The sequence below is a fragment of the Natator depressus genome, chromosome 11 (assembly GCF_965152275.1).
Source record: "Natator depressus isolate rNatDep1 chromosome 11, rNatDep2.hap1, whole genome shotgun sequence".
NCBI classification, from domain to species: Eukaryota; Metazoa; Chordata; order Testudines; family Cheloniidae; genus Natator; species Natator depressus.
In genome coordinates this window covers 43894321-43911368 of record NC_134244.1, presented here as the reverse complement: position 1 = coordinate 43911368, position 17048 = coordinate 43894321, and the positions used below count along the sequence as shown (strand labels likewise).

At 40.9% G+C, this 17048-nt stretch overlaps 1 protein-coding gene across 1 annotated transcript in view; it reads left to right on the top strand.

Moving 5' to 3' along the window:
* The window catches only part of PDE11A (phosphodiesterase 11A), a 224276-nt gene that overhangs the window by 179616 nt on the left and 27612 nt on the right, over nt 1-17048 (top strand). Inside the window, exons 14-17 of the mRNA XM_074967652.1 lie at nt 388-478; nt 3875-3975; nt 13767-13844; nt 15333-15400. Of these exons, the coding sequence (XP_074823753.1) occupies nt 388-478; nt 3875-3975; nt 13767-13844; nt 15333-15400 (338 nt within the window). The remainder of the gene's footprint in view (nt 1-387; nt 479-3874; nt 3976-13766; nt 13845-15332; nt 15401-17048) is intronic.

Genomic DNA, 17048 nt, shown 5'->3' with positions numbered 1-17048 from the left:
CATGTCTGTGACTGTGTATATGAGAAACACCCCTGCAATATATCTAACATATATAAAACATCACCTAATTTGGAATGAAACTATTCTTACTCTTGTTATTACAGACAGTGATAAGGCACCATCACAGATACTTTTGAAAAGGTCACCCAAAATTTCTGTATTGCTCAGGAGGAATCCTTAGCTGCTCAAAGCAGACTTAACAGGGTCCAGAACCTGCAGGTCTATAATTTTAATTGGGTGTAGCCATAAATTAGTATATTGAGCTATGGAATTTCATCTCTGCATTTCCATACACTGTATTGGAGAGTGTTTGGGTGAAGACATCGCTTCAAATGTGTTTGGTAAGAGGGCAGATGCTAATTGCTAATGTCCCTTGTTCTGTTTCAGGAGCGGATCAGCTTTGGCTCAACTTTATGGAACTTCTGCTACTTTGGAGCACCATCATTTTAATCATGCTGTCATGATTCTTCAAAGTGAGGTACCAGACTAGTTGGATTATTACTTTCACTGTAGGGTGGGGGGCTGTTTCACTCACAGGGAAACACACCCCATGCCCAAACTCCTTTAATGGCCCTTTCCTCCAGGCAGCGTTTATTGACTACCACAAAGCTCTCACACAACACAATATAAAACAATTTAACTGCAACTGTTGACTATTTTCCCCTGAGACTCTCCCTGCCTCATTCAGCCTGGGGAAAAGGACACACACTTCCCCTGTATCCCCCTTGGATCATTCATCTTCCTTATGTATACCCTTCTCAGCCATTTGAGAGCCAAGGAACTCTTAATCCTTTCCCAGCTAATGTGTTTACCTTGTCACACTCACCTTCTATTGTAAAAATAAAAAACGTAAAGCATCAAATTTGCTTTCCTTTCTGGGCAACCACAATATGTACAGTATCTTTGGAGTGTATAGTTTTGTATTTTCAGTAACTGTTGTTGGGTTTATTACATATACTGCAGTTACACCCAAAGTGTGCTGGGAGCTTCCACCTATATAGGCAGGTATAGTCCCTGCCACGAAGAGCTTACTTTTTAATTGTATGCATGATGTGACAAACTAGCAGTGTAACAATAAGTGGGGGAAATAGGCAGACGCTGGTTACAAAAATAAATCATATAGTTACTAAGTTGTTCACTTGACTTTTTACAAAATACCTTCATCACTATATACAAAAGAAAAATACAAGCCATATCTTCAGAATGGGGGACTGTATCTTGAAAAGCAGGGACTCTGAAAATGATTTAGGGGTTATAATAGCCAAACATGAGCTCCCAGAGCAATGCTGGAGCAACAAGGCTAATCCAACCCGAGGATGTATAAACAGGGGAGGAATGAACAGGAATGGGAAGGTGATTTTACCTCTGTACATGGCACTGGTGAGACCAATACCAGAATACTGCTGACAGTTCTGGTGTCTACATTTTTTAAATGATGTTGAAAAAACTGGAGAGGGTGCAGAGAAGAGCCACAAAAATGAATTGAGGGCTGGAAAAAAATGCCTCATATTGAGAGACTTAGGGCTTGTCTACACTTAAAATGCTGCAGCTGCGCCACTGTAGCACTTCAGCGAAGACGCTACCTACGCTGCTGGGAAGGCTTCTCCCAAGAGGCAGTAGCTATGTTGACGGTAGAAGCCCTCCTTTCAACGTAGCACTGTCTACACTGGGAGTTAGGGCAGCATAACTGACCAGCCCTAAGCAACATAATTCTACCAAAATAAAGTTGCTAGAGTAGACCAAGCCTAAGAGTTCAATCTGTTTAGTTTATCAAAAAGGAGATTGGGGGAGACTTGATAAGTGCCTTGACAAGGAAAAATACCAGGTACTAATGGGCTCTTTCACTTAGAGGAGAAAGGGATAACAAGAACCAATGGCTGGAAGCTAAAGCCAGACAAAAAGCAAATTAGAAACAAGCCACAGTTTTTTTCCCCCAAGGATGATTAATCATTGGAACATACTACTGAGGGAAGGGGTGGATTCTCCATCTCTTGATATCTTCAGATCAAGACTGGGTGCCTTTCTAGAACAAAAGTTATTGGGCTCAGAACAGGAGGGCTTGTGTTATACAGGAGGCCAGATGAAATGATTTAATGATCCTTGCTGGCCTCAAAAAAAATCACCAGAAATCTACAAAAAACTTCTTCCCTCCCTGGGCAAAGTGTTCCCTTACCCAATTTACTCCTTCTCTTTCATCATCCAAACATCATCTGTCCTGGCAACTCCACCCAGTTCACCCTGCTATGATTTTAAGCCCTACATTCTGTGTGTTGTTACTTGTCTGGATAAAAAATTCACAGATGGGACCAAACACTCCAACTGTTTTTGCAAGTAGATGTATCTCCATTGAGGCCAAGGGAGTATCTGGACCTCTCATTCTAGTGGGCTGAAATTAGATTACACCCTATATGTTAGTGTTTAATATTCCAGTCTGTCTTTGTTTTCTATGTCACAGCATAGTGTATTATTTCTTTAGATTTGTATCAGCATGAACAAAAAAAGGTGGCTGTATTTGGTCTAGGCACATTTGACACACACAATCCTGGGTTTTGTGCTGTGGTGATGTTGCCTTATACATTATGAAATAATTCATCAAGCATTAAAGCCTTGAATATAGTGGGAAAGCCCTTTGTTAGCTGTTTGTTATATAATATTTCAGATCTACTAGTGAGTAATTCTATGCTGTGACTATCTGCTGTTTTTTGAACACATGTGGGTTTGGGCTTTTCTTTGTACACCATACCTAAATTGTAGTCTGTAACTAAATGTCTTCTAGAATTCCCCCCACCTTCCCAACACATAGGTGAAAGGAAATCTTTTACAAGATTAAGGGGTCACTAGAGAAAGAAAAGATGCCCCTTATCTATGGAAAGCTCTTGTTTTCTGTATAGTGTTCTAATCTTCTAAACACTAGATGGCAGTGCACATTGGATATGAAAATTATACTGCAGTCAACTATCAGAATTAGATTCAGTTACCAAAAACATCATTATATCGAAGGGTAGGAAGCAATGCCTAAGTGGGACGTTAATATCTGAATGTAATCATATGTGACTGACATTACAAAGCCCAGTATTAGCTTAAAGTTCAACCAAATTCAACTGCAAATGTCATACAAACTGAATGATAAATGATAAATCTCTGGATAAATGATGGGCTCTGTGTTCCCCCTTATTTGACACGTCTCTAACTATAAAATTGTTAATATTATCTTCCTTTTCCAAAACAGCAACATTAAATAATTTGTTCCCTTTCATTCTGGCTGTAAAACATTTTCCAGAATCATAAGCCTTCACAGTCCTTTAAAAAGTGCCTTCTTACACGGCCCACAAGGTCTAGGGCTCTACAAACTTAGCTTGTCCTCAGTCTGAGTGACTAAAGCCCATATGTATAGTGAGATAGTGGAAAATAGTCATGGTGAGTGGAGAGACTGTATTGCGAATGAAAAACTGATTTAGTGTCTTTGACTGCTCTAACAGCAGCTTGCATGCCTTTGAGCAGCAGCATAGATAAATCTGTTGGCAGCACAACTGAAAAGCCACAAAGCACTGCTCCAAAAATATTTGCTAAAAGGAAAAGATTGAGATGTACAATGTCCATAGTTTTTCCTCCATAAACTGAGTCTGTGCAGAGTCAGACCAAAGAATAAATCTTTTTGCAAGAAGCTATAATATTAGCACAGTTAAGAAACACAGCCCAGCTTCTTGATTACAGTGGCCAGCGCTTCCTGTCCTAATGTAATCTCAGTAGCATTAACGTTATTATTTTATCATGGTTTTACCAGGATTCGGAAAAAACTTCTGTGTAGCAAAACGGGGCAGATTAGTGTGTTAGAAATCTTAGTCCTTTAGCTTCTCTATCTCTTTCATTACAGGGTCACAACATCTTTGCTAACTTGTCCTCCAAGGAGTACAGTGACCTTATGCAGCTTCTGAAGCAGTCAATATTGGCAACAGATCTCACTCTGTATTTTGGGTAGGTATTGGCATTGTTTATATTTGACAAATGAAAATCCAAAGAACATTGTCTAATGATCCATGAAGCACCAATGGGGGTATGTAATATGTGAAGTTAGTGGTTAATTATAGTTGGAAATATTTAGTCTAACACTTATTTTAGCTTAGGCTAATGGAAGTTTCTCATATGCCTAAATGAGTTTCATTTTGATATTCAGCAAAAGCCAAGACATATCCTGTCCTCAAACTTGAAGCAACTGCAGAAGAAAGGCATAGCCCAATCTTGTATTTCCTCTACACAGGATTCCCAAAGGAGACTTTCATGTGCAAAGAGTGCAGGATTGTTTCTGTGGGCCAAAACTACAAAGAGATTGTACATTTTTTAACCTTTATGAATTTCTAGTCAATCCCCAGTGGTGTTATCATTTGTGCCAAAAAAAAAAAAAAAAAAAGGAGGCAGCTGTATTTAGTTACACCACCTGAGCATCTGGCCCTGTAAATCAAAGTAGCTCCATTGAAGACAAAATGTGATGATTTATATCAAATGAGGATCCATCCTGCAAAGTTTAACTGAGTCAAGTATGACTGGAGGTGTCCCACAAATGCAGTTACTTCATTTTCTTAGTTTTCCTATCACACCTCCAAGTAGTGAAAGTAACACAAGTTCTTCCATTTTCCTGGTACTGTAATTAGTTTAAAAAACAAAACAAAACAAAACAGGAGATTCAAACTGAGTACACCAATGTGTAACAGACATATGGAGTCATAGGTGCAATTGTTGGCATCTCAGTTTTACATTTCCTGAGCATCACACCTCCTCCAACAAAGTGTGTCAGTCAGAATCCCACTTGCTGGCATGCACTTGGGGAATTTACTGGGAGACGTATGATAGCATGTGCAATTGTAGCTTATCTCCTGCCTAGGCACAATACTGTTCCATCCTAAGGAATTTCAGTGCATTAGAAAATACCTTGTCCATTAGCACCCTACTTGCACTCCACTAGGTGGCATTTACATATTGATTTTTGAGTTTGTATGGAAGGGGATATGGATTTTTCCTTCCTCCATCCTGAGTGCTGATGGCTTGATGCCAAACCAAGTTTCCAAAGAACTTCAGGCAAAATCTTTTCCTCGTATGGGTCTGTTAATCTATATTAAAAATATGCCATACCGCTGGGCACTGATTGGAATGGGGCAAACAAAGTCTTGCTCTGACTGCTTGTTGTGTTATTTTAATATTGCATTAAAAACTCACCCGCTGCTAATACTGGCCATCTCTCAGAGTTCACGGCTTTCTTTTCTCCCCCATGGTAGCCTCTATCACCTAAAGACTTTTCATATACAAATTGAGGCATCTTCCTCTCAAAACAAAATTAAACATTTTTACTAAAATAGCTTCAAACAAGAATTACTTCAAGCAATTTCCTTTAGCAAATGTAACATACACAGTGAGCCCGGACCAGGAGAAAGCTGCCTTCGCAGCTACTACCTCATACTTTCTGGCCCTTCCAGTCTAGTAAGTTGTCTGTGCAGACTGCTCCTGATTTTGATGGATAATATGACAATGGAAATTGCCAGTGACTTAGGACAGTGATGTTTGGGACCATAATGAGCACTCCGTATGCCCACTCTCGCCCCCCCCCGCCAATGTCCTAACACAAGTAGCTAGTGCTCCAAAGATTGTTGGTATTCACTGGTAAGGGGGTGTGGTCAGGTTGGTTGAGGGGGGATGATGATGATGATAAATTTTTTCACAGTTCCTGAGCAGACTCCACCAGCAGGATCCTGGGGAGCTCCTGGAAGAGCGTGAGGCTCTCTCTCAGCAAGAATACCCAGGAGAGGGCAGGCAGTTGCTGCTCTTCTCTGGGGGGATAAATCCCCATCTGGGCACAGCAGCCCTTTCCACCTCCTGACACCAGAAAGGGTGAATCTGAGTCTGACTGTGAGATCAAGTTTCCTTTTGTATATCAACTGTACTGACGTCAAACAACACGCAGTAACTGAGGTTCAAGAGTATTCATTCCTGGGTTTTATTATTTACATTGATGTGCTGAATAAGTCAGAACATTTTCAAAAAACTAAGGCCTTGACTTGAATTTCTGCAAATAAAAAAAGACCTCTTTTTTCCTCAGCACTATCACATATTAAGACAAATCCAGCTTCTGTTGTGCTGTTTGTGCTAATAGAACTACTCAGACTATTCTATGCTAATTGTACAATTTACTCTAAGTGTGTTTGAAAACCACTACCGCGTAAGCTTTCTGACTGTATGTGCATTTAAAATCCAGATTATGCAAACTAATTCTTTTGGGCAAGCACATTCTTGCTGCATTGACATCATTTCTCAGTTTTCTGCCTCTTACATGGGTTGGGGGGGAAAATATCAGCATTGCAGTATTCTTGGATCTCCACTATATTGCTGTTCAAAAAGTTCACTTAGCACTCAGGGATTTGGTTTGTGAAGCACTAAAAGAATAGATGGAGGAAGACCCTTCGGACTTGCTCAAGGTATTGTATGTTTATAGGACTTTAACTAATGAACAAACAGATTACCTGCAAGTGAAAGATCAGACCTGGCATTTGTTAGATGTGTAGATACGTTGATGATAAATTATCTCAAAGTTTTAGCAGATAATTTAAGCAATTTTAGCAGATACCTGTTCCTTAAAAGTCCTAGTGTAAACAGTTGTTCTTGAGCAATCCTTTCTGGGCAACAATTAGAAAGCTCCTTACAAACTGACAGTGACATTTGGAAATAACACTGATGGATTCCAGAGAGGACTGGATACAGTCCTCCTAGGTTGAAGTGAGAGTTGCTATGATGGGTGAGAGAAAAATAGCCATCCCTCACATGCATACACTCACATAATTGCTCTCAAAGTTATTCTAGAAAAGTTTTCTTTCTGTAATTCTGGCCAAAATATATATCTGCTTCCTCTTTTAGATCTAGCTGATTATTGTGGTAGTTGTTTTTTAACTGGACTCTCAGCTGTAAAGGAGCCAGACAATTCTCCCTTGTACAAGATTGGTCTCAATCCATTCCATTATCTCAATCACTAACATTACTATTAATAAACTCATTGCCAGACTATTATGTACTTGTCTCTCCTGTGAACTCCAGGTAATATATGGAACCCAGTCTAATGAAAACATCCTCTGGATACCACACTGCCTTTTTTTTTTTTTTTTTTAAAGCAAATGGTTTGGGTTTTTTTTAAACTGTGATACTTGCTAGTACAGTATATGTTACCAACCTGCCAATGAAAATATTGCTTATTGTGGACTCTTGTATTGTTTCAAATTTACCCACTTATGGCAAAGTCCTATGGTTCTTACTCAGGCAGAACTCTCCTACCACTTAGGATTTTAAGTGAAACCAGAGGTTCTATTCTTCCTACCAGTGCATGTTAAAGTGAACAATTGACATTTGTTTAATATTGTAGTTTTACATGTATCCAGAGTTAATTTTGTGCATGAAAAAAATCTGTACTTTCTGTCATTCAAAGAATAATTGGCTAGTGTCAGGCAACAGTCAACTACCAAAGTTTTCTCAAGTACACTATGGCTGGGAATAAAAGAAATGCATTTATTTCAGAGCCCCAAAAATGACTTTCAGTTTTTATTTATGAAAAGAGAAGGGAAAAAGACCATCTGCTTCTCTTCATCCCCCTGGTATCCTAGCCCATTTTTTTCATTTTTTTTCATATTTTTTTTTAACTTAAGTGTCTTGAAGTCTCCACTAAACATGAAATAAATTAGAAAAGTTTCAAAGGTGTTTTCTGTATTATCACTGGTAGATGAGATTTTGAACGCAAACTCCTGTTTAAGCCCTAGTCCTGCACAGGGGACCACTATGATAATCTATTCTGACCTCCTGTGCACTGTAAGTATCTAGATAGGTAGTCTTAAGGATACACTTAGGGCTTGGCTACACTTGCGAGTTAGAGCACATTAAAGCAGCCCTGGGCGCCCTAGCTCACTACCCGTCCACACTGGCAAGGCACGTAGAGCGCTCTGACTCCGCGGTTCGAGTGCTCCTGTTACTCCACCTCGGTGAGTGGAATAACGTTTGCTGCGCCTTGGCTACAACGCCCGGGTGTCAGTGTGAACAAGGTGTTGCATTACCACGCTCTAATCGGCCTCTGGAAATGTCTCATAATCCCCTTAAGTCAAGTGGCCACTCTTGTCATTGTTTTTGAATCACTGTAGAAATGCAGATATGCCCTTTAAAGCTCTGTTTCTGACAGCCAGCTGCTTATCTGCTCCGAGACAAAGCAACCATTAGTGTGGAATGCTGTGCGTGAGAGAGAGAGGCGGGACAGGGAGGGGGGTCTGTTGCTGTCTGAATTTACAAGATAGCATGCTGACATGCTCTCCCCCCACATACACACAACACACTCCCTGTCACACTCCACCCCACCCCACCCCATTTGAAAAGCAAGTTGCAGTCACTTGCATGCTGGGATAGCTGCCCATAATGCACCATGCCCAATGCTGCTGCAAGTGCCGCAAACGTGGCCACGCCAGTGCACTTGAAGCAGTCAGTGTGGACAGACTGCAGCGCTTTCCCTACTGCGCTCTCCGAAGACTGGTTTAACTCAAAGCACTCTACATCTGCAAGGGTAGCCATGCCCTTATAATTGTACATAGCAAGAATACAAGGTTGTTCCCAAACAGAACAGATTACAGGATTGAGCCCATATTTCAGGAGCTTCTCAAGGGTGTGAATTGTTATTGTTTGTCTGTTTAGTGCAATGTATACCCAGACACTGTATAAATAACAAACAATGAGATTAGGTGAGAATTAGGTCTGATTACTTGGTCTGGCAATGAGTCTCACAACAGGCAACAGAATAGAATTGAAAAAAAAAATGTAGCTATGAGTTCTCATACTTACAACTCATGATAGTAGTGTCATATATGTACCAAAAAGATACAGGTGACCCAATGGCTAGGTAACAACATTTCATCCCGTATACTTTTCCTTAGAATTTCTGAGATTCACTGAAATGATGTCTTGAGTCACTGGACTGTAGACCTTTATTATATATTAAGCCAGCATTGTCTTTGAGCATGAATAGAATCATAGAATATCAGGGTTGGAAGGGACCTCAGGAGGTCATCTAGTCCAACCTCCTGCTCAAAGCAGGACCAAACCCCAACTAAATCATCCCAGCCAGGGCTTTGTCAAACCTGACCTTAAAAACCTCTAAGGAAGGAGATTCCACCACCCCTCTAGGTAACCCATTCCAGTGCTTCACCACCCTCCCAGTGAAAAAGTTTTTCCAAATATCCAACCTAAACCTCCCCCACTGCAACTTGAGACCATTACTCCTTGTTCTGTCATCTGGTACCACTGAGAACGGTCTAGATCCTTCCTCTTTGGAACCCCCTTTCAGGTAGTTGAATACATCAATAAATGTTTCTCTTCAGCCCCTCAAGTGGATTACAAAATAACTGAACATTACGTTTATTTCGGACACTCTTGAATGTCACTTGCGTAGCTTTATTTACAGAAGTTACAAAACTGGTCCATGTTTAAGCACCCACTAAGGCAGTGTTGTTTCCTCACACATGGCTGCTTTTCACAGACTGAGCCTTTCTGATGCTCAAATCTCAGTGGGGATTTAGTATGTTCCTTCTGCATCTGTTCCAGTGGAGCTTAAAGCAGCTCTGTTACTCAGAAGTGTGTGGCTCACCAAAATGCCTTGAATCACCTATATTTTATGTTACTGCTTTATGCATCTCTCTGCTTTTTATTTGTGATGTCTCACAATGTTCAGGGTGGGCATGAGAGGTCACTTTTTCTTCTGAACTGTCAGTTTGTTGCCCAGATATTATATGCATTGCCTAGGAACCACAAATAACTGGAAATCGAAGAATTATCTTTATATAGTGTTGTGAAGGCCAAGACTATAACAGGGTTCAAAAAAGAACTAGATAAATTTGTGGAGGATAGGTCCATCAATGGCTATTAGCCAGGTTGGGCAGGGATGGTGTCCCTAGTCTCTGTTTGCCAGAAGCTGGGAATGGGCAACTGGGAATGGTTCACTCAATGATTACCTGCTATGTTCATTCCCGCTGGGACACCTGGCATTGGTCATTGTTGGAAGACAGGATTACTGGGCTAGATGGACCTTTGGCCAGACCCAGTATGGCCATTATCATCAAATTTTGCTCTACTGATATTTTTCTGGTAAGACTTTGGCAAGGAAATGTGTATTAAATAGAAAAAATGTAAAAGCCTGCCACTTCTGGCTGTGCTAACAACAAATGTATCGCTGCCAATGACCAGTTTACGATTAGGCTGATTTAAGGTCTATGCGCCAGCTACTTTAGGCCATTAAAATTTTCATCATAGCAGTATTTATTCCCACAGGGATGGTTATGCCATCATGCCATGAATCTACGTGAAATAATTAATTTTGTTTTCTGCTTGTGTGACTTTGCATTGTATTAGCAACTTTTGTAAAATCCAGCTACTTTATATCATATTTCATGTAACACAATGGGTGTATAATGTCATCATATCAGCCGCTTCATTAGTGTGCTAGCAACCTCCACATTAAATAGGGAGTTGGGTGGAAATCATACAATGTCATTAGAAAAATTCTGTGATTTACCATATGTTAGTGAGAAGTCTTTGGATTACAATGCAATAACAATCAACAGAAAGAGTTTAATTATTTCTGTATTTAATTCTGTTCTTATAGATTCAGAGATTCCAAGGCCAGAAAGGACCACTCTGATCTAGTCTGACGTCCTGTATAACACAGGCCATAGAACTGCCCCAAAATAATTCCTAGAGCATAGCTTTTTAAATCTATTGGATGTTTTTTCTAAAATTGTCAGTGATGAAGAATCCACCATAACCCTTGATAAGTTGTTGCGATAGTTAATTACCCTCACAGTTAAAAATTTATGCCTTATTTCCAGTCTAAATGTGTCTTTCTTCAACTTCCAGCCATTGTATCGTATTTTATCTCCGCTGGGTTGAAGAGCCATTATTAAAACTTTGTTCCCTCTGTAGGTACTTATAGACTGTAATCAACTCACTCCTTAACCATCTCTTTGTTAAGAAATAAATTGAGCTTATATTCCAGTTACTAGAGAACCACCCATTGTGCCTTAGAATTCTAGTTGCGTTATAAAATTCATAATGGAAGGACCTTTTAATAGTGATGACTTTATCAACATAATACATGCTACCTAGGGCTTGCAGCATTTCTGCTAGGCCCCTACATGCCCCATTTTAAATTCTATCCATTTCTAGTAAGCAATGTATTCTAGGGTGGGCAGCACCAAGTGTATGAAATTTGAATTGAATGTAAAATTGTATGATCACATATTCAGATTGCACTTTCATACTAATGCATTTATTTGCATGTGCAATTAGTGCAGAAGTGGGTGGATTTCAGTGGTGGATGAAGTGGTCAATGTCTATAATTTCAATCTATCTAGGGCTAGGCCTTCATTTAACAGGCTATACTGACCTAGAAGACTCACTAAGCTCCATCATGCTAGGAATCTAACTATACTTTTGGTTGATCCAGAGGCAGCAGGGTCCACTGTACGCTAGGCCACAGAGCTGGCATTCAGGACAGTTGGGGTAGCAGAGGTACATTTACACAGCATTTTGGAGTGAGCCTCAGGCTAAAAGGCTCACACTAGCACTCTAAAAGTAGCTGTATAGAAAGGGCTGTGAAGTTGCGACTGGGGCTAGAGCTTGGGCTGTGAAGCATATGGAGGGGAGTGGGCTTCAGAGCCTGAATTGCAACTCACCGTGCTTTCTATACAGCTATTTTTAGAGTGCTAGTGTGAGCCTTCTAGCCTGAGACTCACTCCAAAATGCTGTGTAGATGTACCTCTGGAATCTTCCTAGCTCTGACACTAATCTACTCTGTGACCTTGGAGAAGGTCTGTGCTTCTGTTTCCCCTGCTGCCCTGTCTCTCTGATATTTAGACAGAAAATTCTCAGGGGGCAAGGACTCTCTCTATGTTTGTACAGCGCCTGGCACAACGGGGCCCTCATTACAGTAGCACCTTGTGCACCCAGTTGAAATTCTTGACTTATGACAGTCTATTTGTAGGTTAGTGAGAAGGCTCCAAGCCATCCTTATCATGGTCAGACCCATTTTACTATGGGTCAGTTTTCCCCTGTGAATGATCCTTGTGCTTTAATTTTAAAATGTAAGAATGTGAATTCATAAAAAAATATTTTTCCGTAACAGGAAAACTGTAAGTCAATAGACAAAACCAAAAACACTGAAAATTAAGGCCAAAAATTCCATCCTTAACTGATGTTATCTTTCCTATGCCTGTCAGGGGAGTTGTAAACATAATGAGTAATGTTCTTTCTTGCACCAGAGGTGGCAATATTGGTAAACTTCACTGAGAAGTTAGCACATGCAGGTGAGGGCGGGAGTAGTCATAAACCCTGGGCTGTCCACGTACGAGTTAACTAGTAACTACAGGGCCATTAGCTGAGGGAGGACAGCTGTTTGGAGGTTTCTAACAGTGAATGAATCTTGACCTGGCACCAACAGTTGCTGCCTTTATCCTCAGGCTAGTTTATCACGCAGTGAGCGTGTCTACACTGCAATAAAACACCTGTGGCTGTCCTGCATCAGGCTCTGGGACTCCAGCCCAATACAATTTTATAGCTACAAGCCCAAGTCAGCTGACACAGACCAGCTGCAGGTGTTTTATTGCAGCGTAGATGTGATCCATGTTTACTTTGCACTTGTGTTTTGATGGACAGACTGTAGCATCTCTTCTTAAGTTAACAAGCAACTATAAGATCAAGATGGAACATCAATTTAGATCAGGGGTCAGCAACCTTTGAGAAGTGGCGTGCCAAGTCTTCATTAATTTAAGGTTTCAGGTGCCAGTAATATATTTTACATTTACAGGGGCCCCCCAATGAAACCCCAGACTGGCAGCGGGCTGAGCGGTGCCTGCAGCCAGGACCCTGGCTAGCAGCATGGGCAGCAGATGGAACCCCAGACCAGCAGGCCCTGAGCCACTCAGCCCGCTGCCAGTCTGGGGTTCTGTCTGCCGCCTGCGCTACCAGTCTGGGGTCCCGGCTGCCAGCCCCGCTCATCCCGCTGCCAGCCTGAATGGACAGAACCCTGTGCTGGCAGTAGGGTCAGTGGCTGGGACCCTCGCTGGCAGCAGAGTGCCACTAAAAATCAGCTCGTGTGCCGCCTTTAGCAGCGTGCCGCAGGTTGCCAGCCCCTGATTTAGATGGTCTTCCTTTCAATATTTTTCCCACTCCGTCTTGTGGAAGGAAGCAGGGTGCTCTAATGATTAGAGCATGAAAAAGTCAGTCATTCTTGCTTCTATTCATGACTCTACCACCAACTCAATACATGACCTTGGACAAGTCATTAAACCTTTCTGTGCCTCAGCTGGAAATAATATTTACCCATCTTTGGGAAGCCCTTTGATATCCTCAGAAGAAAGGCAAAGTATCACCATCATTTAATATACATTTTATGTGCATATGGCCCTATTGGCTATATGTTGTTACAGGCAAAACATTTCATCCTTCCATAAAACACTGAGAATTGAGGTGCGATTTAGTGATGTGTGTATGTACATCTATTATCAGAAACCTCTGATGGTGCTAGGCAGTTATAAGGCATATTTCAAAATTAAAATGGTTCATTTAAATAGCTTGTCAACTTAACATTTTCTAACATTAATGCAGGAGGTACAGTGATCTTGTGTCCTCACAGAAACTGTGTTTATATCACAACAGCTCCAGAAGTTTCTGCTTGTTCCTCTTGATTATGTGTTTTGTTGCAGGAGGAGGACTGAGTTTTTTGAACTTGTTAGTAAAGGCAATTACAATTGGAATGTCAAAAGCCATCGAGAAATATTTCGGTAAGTGAGTCATCCCTTTGCTTTCCTATTACTTTGGGATATAACCACTATTTGTTTAAGGAGGTCAATGTCAGGAATACAGATAGTTATTTTAAAACAAGGCTTTCTATATTACTGCAAACTAAGTGTTTTGTAATCAATACCAAATATGGGGCCACATGGTGACTATAAAGCACAGCCCTGGGTAGGGGAGCAAGGGCTCCTGGAGCAGTTTCTGTTTGAATCTACTTCTATCAAACCCCAGTTCCAAAAGCCAGCAGGAGAGGAGGAGCCATGAGTCCATCCTACCTTGCTCCTCCCTCACCCATCTTTCTTCTCACTTCTCCAAACCCAATCAGATATTTTCCTTTTCTTTTGCCCACTGATAAAAGAACAAAAGGGTTGAAGAGTTCTCAAACAAAATAACGCTCCACATTTTGGTTGATCTTCCACCTCAGTCTGGACCCTGTGGCCCCTCTTCCCCTCTCTCTTTGATGCCTCTTTCCCTGGCTGAATTTCCCTTTCCCCCGCCTGCTCCTCAGTTTGGGACTTGCAAATGCAATGCACTCCATTAGCCCCGAAGAGTTGCCAACTGGTGAAAGGTTTGAGGATAGCAGTGCCACCTAGCAGGTTGGCCACATTCTGAGTGCCCACCTCAGCCAAGATCTCAGCAAAGACTGAGGAAGGAGGGCAGAGGCGGCTTGGGTACAAGGGAGACAGATGTCATCTGTGCATGTACCTGCACCCATATGTGTTGACTTAACCTTTCTGAAATTTCAGCTATTTCATTTTGGTGTTTGAGGACTGAGGTATGGGCCATTTCACCCATCCCTAATTTTAGATTTGGGCAATATATTAGATGCTTCATTTTCAGTGTCCTTGTTCTTCATGTAAGCATTATACTTTTATCTGCATCATGTACTGTACATAAATGCTTTCTACAGCTGAATAGTTCCTTCTAATGTGTATCAAACAGTTGTAGCCAGATATTAAACTACAGTGAAGCAGGGTAGCCCTTATAAATCTTAATTTTTTATAGAAGATGAGCAGTAGAAACTGCTGAAACAGTGTCTGGAATGCCTCTCATGATTATAGGTTCTCTTGCTACAGCAACCACTTATAAGTAGACAGAGTAATCCAGTCTGTATGATTATATAACAACTCCCTTACTTACATCCTGGTAAAGAACATGCTGCATTATACAGTATAATTATCACCAGTTAGAAGTACAAATAGTAACAAAATTAGTGATTTGTCTGTAGCGAAACACATTTATTTTCTAGCACACAATACATTTTCAATCTTATGCATTATCTATATTATCTTAGACTTCGTAGATATAATGTGGATATAAAAATGTGTTGATGGTTGAAATTTCAAACAGTGCTGCTGTTTCTTCCAGAGGAAAAAGGTGCTAATTCTGACTTTTTATTTATGCATTCAGGGCAGATTTGTTTAGAAATACAACAAAGGTTTATTCAGTCTGTATTGTTCATTTCTGTTTTTCAGATCAATGCTAATGACAGCCTGTGACCTCGGAGCTGTGACCAAACCGTGGGAGATTTCAAGACAGGCAAGTCATGATTAATAGCAGGGCTGGGAAGAGGCGATATTAGTAGGACAATATTCCCAGGGCGCTGACTTACAAGGAAGCAAAACAGCAGTCAATTTACAGCAGTATTAATGCAGTTTAAAAAAAATGGAGCAAAGGGTTTCTGCAAGGCAGGGCTTATTGCACAATCTTTTCCTTTGCTTGTTGCTGCTGAGCAATATTTAGGTACCCGAAGAGATCTTATTTTATATCTTCTCATCTATTAACCTTTTAACTCCATACAAAAAATGGACCTTTTCAAAAAAAAAAAAAAAAAACCACACCACAACACCACCACCCACCACACCACCCTCCACATTGCAAACATTTCTTCCTTTAGGTAAACCCAAATTACCTTTTAAAATGTACAAAATTCTATAACCAATTGACAATAGCAGAATGTGTCCTAAATATGGAACACCAACAGGGACTGCCAATTGACGCACATGTCCTAATGGATATAGGATGTGCATTTTTTAGTCTAATTAGCAGATTTCTTTATCTCAGCCGCGGCTTAACATTACAAGATGCAGTTTTAAAGCCCTATTCAGCATTCCTTACTCAGAAAAAAAACTGCAGTGCTGAGTGTGGTCCTGAGAAATGTATAGAATACCTAGGCACTCATTGACATTTAGGATTTGGTGGGACAAGTCACTATAGGATGAGAAAGTCCTGTAGCTGGAAGGCTGGCTAGGTCAAGACTGGCCTCATCCAAGAGCCCTGACCTTAGCCATCCATTCACCACTGCCAGAAATTTTCCTTGCCCCCACCCTCAGCCTCAATCACTGGCATGACCCATCTCCCCTACTATCAGTTCCCAACCGTACCTCAGTGAGTAAAATGTAGGTAGAAGGCAGTACATGTTGGGAGATGAAGCTTGGGAGCAATAGCCAGCAGCAGAAGGCATCTAGGAGATGGGCCACTGACAATGTAAAGTGGGTAAGTGGCATGAGTGAGTTTGATGGGACTAGTGATCTCCACAAGTTAAAAGACAGTGGACTGGAAGATAGAGGCTAGGTGAGAGGAAGCAAAATGGAAAGAAGCCAGTTTTCTTGGGGATGGACAAAGAGGGACTCTGGTTGGAAGGTGATGAGGTACTATTGCTGCATTACCTCAATTGCAAAACATCCATCCTGTGTGTGATAAGGGTTTAATCGGCACAGATGCCGTTCATGGTCTAGAGTGTTAGTATAATTATTGAATAAGTTTTGGGGTTTTTTTTAAAAGCAAAGTTGCACAGCTCTTTGGTATTTTGAATTCTGCTCATGCTGTGTTTAACATATGGGAATATCTGGTGTATATAATTTTAATGCCTCTCTCATATTTTAAAAAGCATTTTGGTATCCATCTCCTTCCAGAGCTTCTATTCCCCGATGCAGTTTACAAGTAACTCATGGAAATCAGTGGAAGTTTCTCCCACTGCAGGACAAAAGTTTCAGGTCCCAAGACTCTTCAATCCCACCTCAGCTATGGCTGCAGCTTGTGGCATTCCTCAGTTTCAAATTAGCTTTTCTGTTTCCTATGGTATCAAGAGTCAGGATCTGCTTAGCGCTTCTTGAATGAGTTTTGGGCTATGGGAGATCAATACTGAAATCCAGGGTCATCCACTGAAGTGTAAAACCAACTATTTTTTC